This window comes from Vicia villosa, linkage group LG6, assembly GCF_029867415.1.
Source record: "Vicia villosa cultivar HV-30 ecotype Madison, WI linkage group LG6, Vvil1.0, whole genome shotgun sequence".
In the NCBI taxonomy this organism is placed as follows: Eukaryota; Viridiplantae; Streptophyta; class Magnoliopsida; order Fabales; family Fabaceae; genus Vicia; species Vicia villosa.
In genome coordinates, this window is record NC_081185.1 from 32,316,235 (window position 1) to 32,328,293 (window position 12,059).

Genomic DNA, 12,059 nt, shown 5'->3' on the forward strand with positions numbered 1-12,059 from the left:
ACTTTTTTAGGGGAACCTTTGGTTTTTACCGGCTGCGAATGAAGTTTCAAATTAGTGGTTTCTAGATAGGCGATTTTTCTCAGTTGTTCTTTAATGTGAAACCTCATAGTGTCATCCACTTTAGAAAATCTATCCATGATCACTTCCAACTCGGTTCGGTTGTGATGGTTATACTTGATGTATCATCCTTTGTCGCACTGTAGTCATCAAATCAGAGTCTTTTCCAATGAGTGGAGACCTCGTTCATACGTATGGGAGAATTTAGCTTCATCTTTTTAGAAATGAGACAAGCACATGAAAGCCCGTAATTTTTTCTAATTGTACATCGACACTTCAAACTATCTGGCCCCGTAATAAGTGGGTTTCAAATTTGCATATCCAAAGTGGCGTTTTTTTCATCCGAAACTCAACATAAATGCAAGGAATTAAGAAATGAAATGAGAAAAGTTTATCTTAAATTGCAACTTACTATGCTCTATTTGATATGATAAAACACTTGAAACTTGTTTTGGGGACGAAAAGTTGATTGAGAATGGTTAAGTTTTGTGGTAGATTTTGGTTATGGGGGGAAATGAAGAGAATGAAATGGTTATAAGGGTGATCATGCAACAAGCTGGTATAACAACAATATTTTCGAATATACATATTCGAAAATACCACTAAATGTTTAAATCCAACGTTCAAATAATAATGATGTGTAAACAAGATGTTTTCGAAAATGTATTTTTAATACTTCTTAAAAATTAATTTAGAATGTATTCAAAGATGCATCTCCGAAAAATATTTTCGGGTTTTCAAAAATTTATTTCACCCATATAAGGGTATATTAAGAAATTCTTTTATTTTGACTTGTCCAATTTCCATAAACGTCTTGTTATCAACTCCTTTCATGAGCCTCATTGCTATTGCTTCCAACAACGAGGGTGGGAAGAGTAAGTTTCTAAAATTGTAAAATACTATCCTAACAATTTCAGATTCAAGCTTGAGTATAAAGTAACCTAGGTGTTATTATTTTTTAAATTTTTACAGTCTCATTCGACTATTGAATTATTAACATTTTTCTCGAACCAATTGAATTATTGATAGTTACACCAATTTTAAAGGCCCAATGAATATATGTATATTAAAAGATAATACTATATTTACGATTAGACAATAATGAAATAAAATTATATTAATGCTATATTATTTTCTTGAGGAGATACTAAATTAAAAATACTAAATAAAATCAATAAATATGTATACAAAAACCATTTTGAAGCAGGACTTATATCAACACTCTCACTCATCTTCTTCCCTAACCGACACACTCGGTCAAAACGGACTATCATCGTCAAATTTAACCGACACACTCAGTCAAAACGGACTATCATCGTCAAATTTGGGACGGGTTCGAGTAGATTATGCGGGACCATCACTTGATTTCTCATATTTAAATCACAGTCATACTATTAATATGATATAGGGATTATGAAGCCGTGCAATGCAAGTATAATTTAGTTACAGAAGAATACACGTTTAAACTCATCTCAGTTCAGCATTCATTATTGTTTCTCATTAACGGCAATAACCAACTACCCAGATAGAGACAGATTAGCATTGATTATTGCTAATCACAAATTGAACTTTTCTATTTTGTTAATTGATCATTTGCTTATGTTTGATTGATTCTGCACAATAGGCCAGTTTTATGAGCATTTAAAGATGTAGTAGACATTTCGCTCTCTGAACAAGTCTTCCAACTTGCCTAAACTATTTTGAAAAAAAACCAAGCGCTTGAACTCGAGTGGCAAACGAGTCTCTGCAAAGGACGATATTTGAGAAATACCGAGTTCAATTCTTGACAGAAACAACGCTAGGCCAGGGCACGTGCCTCCGTAGCACGAGCCGAAAAAGATGCGGAAATTTACAAACAATAAAGGAACAGACATCCATAACAAAAAACTTGGCAAAGGAACGAGAATAAATTAATAAACCAGAGACTTTGTTCATCAATTTAAAACAATTTGGAGTATCTTACAAGTGGAGATTCATTCAACGTAGACGAAAGAGTTGCATTCTTTTATACAATGGAAACAACCATGGACGAACAACAACACAAATACAAGATGCAAAATAATTAGTTCGAAGGAGAAAACATGCATGCGGATCAAAAGAAATCAATATCTAAATAGTTACCAGAAGGCTTCACACCAGGCGCCGCCTTCTTCTCAGCTATAAGTGCTTCTTTCATGGCCTGTCTCGGCACTTCTGGAGGAGTTGCGCAACGGATCAGCGCCCAGTTAATATTTTGAAAGAATGGATGTTGTTTTATCTCTGTAGCGCCACGTCTATACGCAAGACGATGCTGAGGCTCTTTCACAAGTAGACCCCTAATCAAGTCCCTAGCAGCAAAGCTAACACTAGGGGATTCAGGAAATCTTAAGGGCTGCCCAACTACGTTAAATAAAGTCGCTCGATTTGCTGAACCTTTGAATGGTGTTCTACCGAACAAAAGCTCGTATAAGAATATACCAAATGTCCACCAGTCTACAGCACTGCCGTGACCTTCGCCTTTGATGATTTCGGGCGCCAAGTACTCGTGTGTGCCAACAAAGGACATTGATCGGGCATTTGTGGGCTCGGCCATAAGCTCGGGGAGTGGCGTCACCTGATTGTGCACGTCATTCTTAGGTTTCAACTTCTTTTCTTTCTTTTTGGATTTACCTGATAGAAAACGTGGCGTGAAGCATGACGGTTTGATGCAATCTGGCTGAATTACACAAGTTGGTTCAATGCAAGCGGGCTGAATGCAGTATCCAGAGCTTTTAGTCTCCAAGCTGGTGTTTGATGACTTTACCAGAGTCGGACTGACGGCACATCTTAGAGAGAGATCGAAATCTGATAGCATGATGTGACCATCTTCTCTCACCAACACATTCTCAGGTTTGAGGTCTCTGTAGATGATCCCAAGCATGTGCAAGTACTCTAAAGCAAGGAGAACTTCTGCCACATAAAACCTGCACAAGCATATATGCCAAAAGACGATAACACCCCTCATTAATTCTTATATATCTCGAGACTTGTAAAGGCCATTAACAAGGATCTGTGTATGGAAGATAAAATGAATTGAAATGGTTTTCATATAAGCTACAAAATGTTTCATAAGCTATCTTGAAGAGCTTTTGGAGATAAGTTGAAAACAACTTATGGCAATGAAGCACGGACACGATACGAGTATCGGATACGATACATATCCGATACGGCGATACGTTACTGATTGAAAACTATAAGATACGATACGTTTAAAATACATATATAAAAATTAGAATTATATATTTAGTTAAATTATAGTCTAACAAAACCAAACTCAATGGAATTTTTAATACATTATTATATTGCTGGAAAATATTAAAGTGATACCTATATTATAGTAAAAAGATGTTCTTAACAAAAAAATGTGAAGACATTATAATGAAGAACAAAATTAATCATTGCAGAGAAATAGGTTGCAAGGTATAATATTGAAACTAGAACTTTCTTGTAAAAGTTAAAGGGAATGATACATAAAAAATAAAAAAAAGGAAGTTATAATTAATATGAATTAAATTTAAAATATTGAAAATTGGTAGTAATAAATTATGAGAAATTAAACCATTCTTACAAAATGGCAGGTTTTTTTCCAGAAGGAATTAAACAGGATATTAAAAATGACCATTAAAAAGAATAAAGAGTCATTAAAATAAAATAAAAATCTCTTAAAATTGAGAAGTCACATATCCTAACGTATCGGAGACGTATCACAGCCGTATCAGAATTTATTTATTTATTTTCTAAAATAAATCTGGATACTCCTTCGATACGTATCGGCGCCGTATCTGAGCATATCGATCGACGTATAGGTACGTATCGGATACGATACGGCCTAGTTTTTGAAGTATCGGTGCTTCATAGAATTATGGATATGCCATAATTTGTTTTCATACGTTTTTCCATAAGATGTTTTCATAAGTTTTGTCAAATAGCCTCACAAGTGTTTGTGTCGGTAGATAAGTTCAAATACATCGATCCAAACATGAGTATAAAGGTTTTTCATGTAGATATAGAATTGAAAGCCGCATATATTACAATTAGTGGCAACTAGCAAATGATATGATAGAAAAAGGAAATGCTAACCTTGCAGCATGCTCTGAAAAATACTTCCCAGGTTGTCTTTGCCTGAGTGCATGGAGATCCCCGCCAGGACAAAACTCCATAACCAAGCAAGAGAATGATTCTGTCTCAAAGTGCGTGTACAACGACGGTAGAAATGGATGATCTAGAGACTGCAAGATCTCCCTCTCTGTCTGCGCTCTCGGAAGCTTCTTGCGACTCGACAATTCTGTCTTGTTCATTACTTTCATAGCAAAACAAGTCCTCGTGCTGCTTAACTCAGCTAGATATACACTCCCTATGTCTCCGCATCCCAATTTCTTCAACAACCTGAAATGTCTCATTTCCAATCCACCATCCCGAACTCGGATCGCTTGAATTGCTTCCCATCTTACATCATTTGCTTTATGTGGTTTATACAAAGAACTGCTCAAACTACTGATGCTGCTCTCGTCACTAACATCACTTCCGGTACTCCCTCTACATATGCTCGTCTTCCTGCTCTCACATGAATTACTAACCTCTCCACTTTCAACTGACTTATCGACACTAACACATTCGTTGATCCCAGTGTTGGTGAAACTTTCTTTGGCTTCTGAATAGACAGTGGCAGAATACAAACTATTCTGAGGACTTGAGCAAAACGTAATCTCAGAGTTTTTCAAATCAACAACTTGTTTCGACGAAACTAATACGTCATTGTCAGATTCTAATATCTCATCAGATTTACGATTCATGGAACTTTCACTGATGCACAATTTAGTTTCAATTGTGGAAATATTCTTTTCCAAACAACTTTCAAAACTCTCGATACGGTCAGATTTACCATTAACCTTATAATATTGCTTCTCCATTTTAGTCGAACCTTCATGATCCACATTGTTAGCCTCTTGATAGGCATCATTCATCCTTCCTAGATTATGATGATTGGAAGAAGGCCCTTGATCTCTAGATACTCGTAAAGGCGGCCGAGAAGAACGGAGGATCCCTGACGTCGAAGGTGGATTGTGATCTATTCCAGAAACTGAATTCTGAACTCCTGGTAAAGATTCAACTCCATCAACAGGTGACTCCATCAAGAAATTCTTAATAAGCTGCAAAATCCAAATCACCTAAGAAAATTACTGAGATCTATCTACTCATCCAATTAAACATAATCCATTTGACAGAAAGTGATTAAAACACCAAATTAAGAAAACAAAACAAACCCACTAACCAAAAACAAAACAATTGAAAAAAATAATCAAAAAAAAAAAAAACTTTCAGATAAAAAAGCTTCAATCTTTCAACAAACTTACCAAGCCACTATAGAGAAACAAAAGAAAAACTTAAAAATTTTAGTTTTTTTATTCCAAAAACTCTAGTAAGTCTTAACAACACTCCAAGTTAAAGTTTTTAGCTTTAATTATTCTTGAGAAGACAAGTTAAACTTTTTCTTTGATTATAGTACAAGAACAAAGAAAGGAAGCAAAAGGGTATGCTTAGAGAGACAAACCTGATTAATGGAAAAAATTGGCAATGTAATTGGAGAGAAAGAAAGCTTCTTCCATGGCTAAGAAAAAAAGTTGTATGTGCCGGAAAGTGATGTTACTTTGATTTCGCTTTCTGCAATTCTAAAGAGCGTTCAGATCCGATCGGAAAAAAAAAAAAGGGACAAAACAAAAACAAGAACAATAATAATAATAAATGAATAAATAAAAATACTATGTTGTTGGTTTTGTGTTAGTTTTTGGGGTTTGGGATGGAGAAATGGGAATTGAAGAAAACGAAGGCAAGTTGAGAAGCAAAGGCAATAGAAAGAATAAAAAAGTGCAGTGATTTAGTCTAAAAAAATGAATCTCGCCGAGTTTCATGTTCTTGTTTCTCCCAAAAGTTTAATGCTTTTTTTGAGTCCACAAAAGGGAAGTGAAACCAAACGGGTCATGACTCATGGGCATTCTCGACCCACCAGCACGCGTAACTTTTCTCCCCTTCTTTTGACAAATGTTTAACTAAGGAGGGTTTTTGAGAGTGAAACAAAAAAAAAATTATAATAAAATAAAAATGGCAGAAAGCTAAAGAAGTTTCCTATAAGAGAATTAGGCGAGTCAAACTAAATCAAATGACAGAGATCAAATACTAGTCTTAGGTGTAAGAAGGGTTTGGAATATCGCCACAATAGTATTGTAAGAAAAATAAAAAAAATGGTTCTTGTCACATTTGAACCAGGATTGCCTACACAAACGAAGAAACCTCCTACACAGGCCAACCAGAATAACAAAGTCAAAAAATCACCAAAGAAAATGATTAAATTTCGAATTTCTATTGTGATTATGTGTACCTCAAAATGTGTAATTATTAACTATGTTTTAATTGTAGAGGAGGTCTAAAGAGTTTGTGAAAGGTATTGAGGCTTTAAAAAAGACACATGTTAATGAGACACATAATGTTGAGTCGCCATCACATGTTGATGACACCGAGCCTCCTAATGTTGAACCACGTGCTCAGACACATGTTAATGACACTGATCCTCCTAATATGGAACCACTGGCATATATTGACTCCAATTTGAACAAGTATCGTGGATTGGATCTTGAAACTTTAGAAGCATTGTAGAGTAATGATGACATCCTTGACATTCAACCTATTAGCATTGACACAACACATATCAAACTAAGTCAAGTGGAGTCAGGACTTTCTTTGGTAAAAAATCAAACGTTTCTAACACCAGTGTCTTAAAACCACCTGGTGTTGTAAAGGTTTCTTAAAAAAAAAAAGACAAGTAGCGATGAGCATGTGAGTATTTTCATATATTGTTCTTTTAAACCACTTTGTCCTTGCATTTATTAACACTTGCTTGTTATGACATGTTAGTGGACTGAAGAGCAAGAAAAAACATGTTGATTTGACAAGTGCAAGAAGAAAGAGTGACATGCTATTAACTCTCAAAACAAGAGACCTAAAGGGTCCTGTAAAAGATCATGATGATCCATTGGTGATTCAAGAAGATGATATCACAATTGATGACATTAGAATTAACAAGAAATACAAAAGTCGGGCAGATATTTGCTAGGATTTAACTCAATAAAGATCATGTTGACATTTTATAGTTACTATGTCACTGGCTATATTTTGTAATCTAAGCATACCATAATTGGATGAATTAATAGCCATTATGTTACTAGTTATATTTTGTATCTAATTAATGTAAGGATTGAATGGTGTTGTATCATCATTATGTTATAAGACCAGTTGCAACTATTTTATAATGAATGAATCTCTGTTTTTTGCTTCCCATATTATGGGATACATATATCATCACAAGAAAAAATTTAGGGACTAAAATTGAATGCTAGGATATTTATGGGGACTCCAGACATATTTAACCTAATATTTTAACTATTTTGAAAATGAAATAAAGCATCTCAATTACCTCGTGGGATATTCTTTATTATGTGTGAGTATATTCAAAAACTAACGAGTTTGATTATCGTATAATATTATATGAAGATATAACTATAACACCTTAGTAAATTGATGATCTTACCAATGCCATATGATGGCAATCAAACATTGATCCATGAATCACGCCTTATACAATCCAATAGACTCAACAAAATTTCACAATGAAACCCTGAAAAATGACACTTGATGTAGGTTGAAGGTAGACTTTTTCAAATTCTAAAAACTTCACAAACCTCGATCATGACCTGGCTTGATCGTCAGAGTGTTGGTAGATACTCCATCCATTTCAAGGAAACATCGTTGCCTGCTTCCACAAATCTGATTGTCGTAGAGGCCCACTTTAGATCATTGGTGTCATATGTAGGGATTGAAGTTATATGATCTCTCCACGATATTACCGCTAAAGATCTTAAAATGTTCTAAAGGCATGTAAAATTGAGGAAGATCATAAGTGTCGTGAATGGCCATTCTTCGATAGAACCATGTAGTTGTTGTCATATGTTGACACTTTGTTCGCTAATCACCAAGCTCATAATATCCTTATGATTCAACATATCTTGACTTTCATCGATAGAATCATTTGAATTAATATGTGATGCTAGTAAATTTGCTACAGAAACTGCTTCCGGCCAATGGTATAAGAATGTATTTCATTTTATCTACTATGCAAGTAAGTCTTTGATTGAAGCCTAAATCATATATATTGTAACATCCTGATTTTATTAGCTATTTTATTAATTAGTTAATTTGGTGTTTTTATTAATTATGTATTTAATTAATTATTATGTGGTATAATGATTATTTGAAATAATTAATTATATGTGTAATTACGTGCTTTGAGTTAATTGAGTTATTAGGAAGATATAACTGATTGGGCCTAAGTGGTAGAAATATGACACTAGGTGGAATTATGGGTTAAGCCCAATTTGAGAACAAATGTAGTAATAAGAGTTAGGTCATTTCATAACATAACTTTTGTAAGAAGAATAGAAGAGAGAAGAGAAGAGAAAAGGATTGTGAGATTCTTGAAGATAGAAGGAGATTAACTTGAGGTAAAGGGGAGAATCCTCATTATTATGGGTATATATGTATGCAATGGGTAGTGGTATGCTTAGGTTCTTCATCTCTCTACTTGCATAATTTTCAAAATGTTAGGGTTTGTGTAGATTCCATGAAATGATTATTTTGAATCATGTTAGACGGTAGTAAATGGATGTTATTTGATAAATTGATGATATAATTGCTGTCAATTGATGTATAAATTGTATGAGGGTTAGTGGTTGTTGTATGAGGGGAATGGGGAAGGAAAATGGTAATTTTTGGGTTTTTACGCAGCATGAATCGACCTATACAGAAGCTAGGGTCGATCTGAGCTAACCCACAAAGGCAAAAATCTGGGTTACGCAGCATGAGTCGACTCATGGGTCGGCCTGAACAAACCCGCAAGTTATCTAATTTTTGGCAAATTTTGTAAAGACCATAACTTTTGAACTGTAACTCTGTTTTATGTGTCGTTCGAAGCATTAGGAAGATAATTTGATATTCTATATGATATGATAGGATTGGTTAGCACTTTATGAAATAATTATGATGTTTTTGTGTGAAAACCATGTAATTACCTTTATGTGTGCTATGAGTCAGTAAACAATGAATGACAATTGTTGACATGATATGTGGTATGATATTCATGATGGGTGTGATTGAATATATGCTAGTTGTTGAGCATTATTGTGATTTTTATTTGATATGTGTGTTGTGTATAATGGGTGGATAAATTCATTGTGTGAATTATTGTGGTATGCAGTATGTTAAGATTGTATGGATAATCTTAATTGCATATGTTTTGGTGATATTGGACATGCATTCATGGTTGGCTTTGAAACATAAGCGGTGAAACTTCAGGTTCACAATGGTTGGCTTTGATCCTTGTGTGGAAACATAGGCGGCTTTGTTCCCTTTAATGGATTCGGAAGCGGTGAACTATATGTTCATATTCTGAGGGCTTTGGTCTTGTTCGAATCGGAAGCGTGGCTCTGGTTTCGATCGGGAGCGGTGAGCTTGATACTCACATGGTACCACATGCATTGAGTCACATTTATTACATTCGAGTCACATTGTGTTCTATGTGATTTTTTTCTTGAATTGATGTGATTACTTTGTGCGAATATTGAGAAAATGTGTTGAATGTACGCTAATTGTGGAACTTATTCAATTATGAAGTGTGATGAATGATAATGCTATTGTATGCTATGTTCACTGTACATATTATATATTCTTATTATGATGCATATTCTCACCCTTCTGTTTGAATGATGTTCATTGTGACATCGTGCAGGTTCCGACGAGTAGTGAGCTTGTCCGAGGATTTAGCCGAGGAGCTTTTGGTTTATCTGTGATTAGGTAGAGAGTCAAATGCTCTGGTCATGTAACACCGGGGGCTTTATTTGAACTCATGTTTTGGTTATTTGGATATTGTTATCTTTTCGTGTTTCAACATGATAATTTGGATATGTTCGTTGAAGGCTATGTCGCCTAGTTATTGAATTTCATATAACATAGTGGATTATGTTATTTTGAATTGGTAGATGAATATAGTATGAGATGTATTCATTGAAATTGTTGATTATAATTATTCTTCCGCGTGTGATATGCATATTAGTGAAACATGAAGTTTTCAAATTGTGTTATGAGATGATCAGATGCATGTTTGTATGTTGTATTTTGTTTTAGGTTTTCATTACGGTGAAAATAACATGCGACGCCCTTTTTTTGTATATGCATGTTAATACTCTGTGAACATTCGTTATATTTGGGATTTAGAAAAGGGGTGTTACATATACCATCACTAAAAAGGAGTTGTTAGTTATTGTGTTTGTTTTAGACAAGTTCATATCCTATTTGGTGGACACTAAAGTGATAGTATATACTAATTATTCTACAATTAAGTACCTAATAGCCAATAAGATTTCCAAGTCAAGATTTATAAGATAGGTGTCGCTATTGCAAGAAGGTTTTTTCTTTATCCACTTCCCTATGGGGTCACCCCCAGCGAAAACCCCCCTTTACCCCTACTTCGGAAATGCATTTCCGAAGTATTTTTTTTTCTAAATTTTCCCAGACTTCGGAAGTGCATCTCCGAAAACACCAAATTGGGGGTGTTTTCGGAAATGCACTTCCAAAAACACCTTTTTTCAAATTTTAGGTTGTTTCGGAAGTGCATTTCCGAATTATGCAGAAGTCTTTTTTTTATGCTTTTTCTAATAGTCCCGTACGAAATATATACAAAACGTATAATATATACAAAACGAAAAAGCCGAACAAAACAAACGACATATCAACGTAAAATACTAATATAATAAATAAAATTCAAATAATATATACAGACCGAGTCATAGTGTGCAAAATATATAATCCGAATACAAAAAAAATAAACTCGAACCCCTACTGGGTATGCCTAACCCTCTCTCCCTAGGACCTCCTCTGCCGCTTGTATGCCGCCGCACGGCCCGCATCACATACCTCGATCCAACGCGTCCCGCCCAAGCAGCTTTATCCGCTGGCAGATCGGCAGGAGATCAATGGCATGGTCATCCTCGGCCTGCTGGTTCTCCAGGATCTCCTCGTACGCTGGCCTAGGAGCGCCGGGAGCGTCGGATGTCATCAGAGGATATGACACCCGATAGAACCATGTGACATACCCCTCCACACTATGCCAGTCCTGGGTGACCTGCATGCAACGATACTCCTCCGGGACCACATGACGCTCCCAATCCTCAAATATGCCAGTGAGCTGCACTCGGGTAACTGTGTCGGGAGCAGCCTCAAAAGGTGACCTAGGTATCATTTGCACAAATCCAAACTGCCACATGCACCGCTCAGGGAGATACCTCACCATGGTGTTGGTCCCGCATGCCAACCAGCCAGAATATAACGAGATGTTGTCAAAGGCGACAACATCAGTGTAGTCGCTGAATGGCCTCCAACTGATGTGATCGTGCATCCTGCGGTCGAGGTACCCACGGTATGGTCCCACTGCATTGTTCCCCCTCTAGAGTACGTATCGGGCGGTCCTGGGCATGGCGTCCTCGTACTTAGGATCAACGCGGAAGCCGTGGATGCGGGGGAAGTAGGAGATGATCCAGCTCTGAAACACAAACACCATAATGTATTAAAAATAAATATGAAACATAAATAAATGTGAAACAATTAAAATGAAACGTACTGTCAGTAGTGTGCAGGATCCGGTCAACTTCCTGGTCCTCCAATTGGAGGCCTCATTCAGCTTCTGGTATAGGTATACCAGAACAGCTGACCCCCAGTTCCACTGGTGAACGGTAGTCAAGTCCATGAAGTAGCGGAGGTAGGTTGTAACACCCTTCTAAACCCCCGTGGCAATTTAAATAAATAATCAGAGTAAAAACATAAACAGAAGGGTGCCACAATTATTTAAAATAATTAAACCAATCATGGTCAAAGTCATGCTT

The 12,059-nt window shown here is 35.9% G+C and overlaps 1 protein-coding gene across 2 annotated transcripts; it reads right to left on the reverse strand.

The window, feature by feature from the left end:
• Positions 1 to 1,967: 1,967 nt before the first annotated feature.
• Positions 1,968 to 6,087, reverse strand: LOC131609082 (protein kinase PVPK-1-like). 2 transcript variants are annotated; one of them, XM_058880723.1, is made up of 3 exons: positions 5,627 to 6,087; positions 4,156 to 5,170; positions 1,968 to 2,999 (listed from the first exon to the last, which is right to left on the reverse strand). In XM_058880723.1, exons 2-3 carry the CDS (start codon positions 5,037 to 5,039, stop codon positions 2,150 to 2,152), a joined length of 1,734 nt encoding a protein of 577 aa, XP_058736706.1. In that variant the 5' UTR covers positions 5,040 to 5,170; positions 5,627 to 6,087; the 3' UTR covers positions 1,968 to 2,149. The 2 variants fall into 2 exon arrangements, with proteins under 2 accessions (XP_058736706.1, XP_058736705.1); XM_058880722.1 differs by having other exon boundaries at positions 4,156 to 5,225.
• Between the last annotated feature and the right edge of the window lie 5,972 nt (positions 6,088 to 12,059).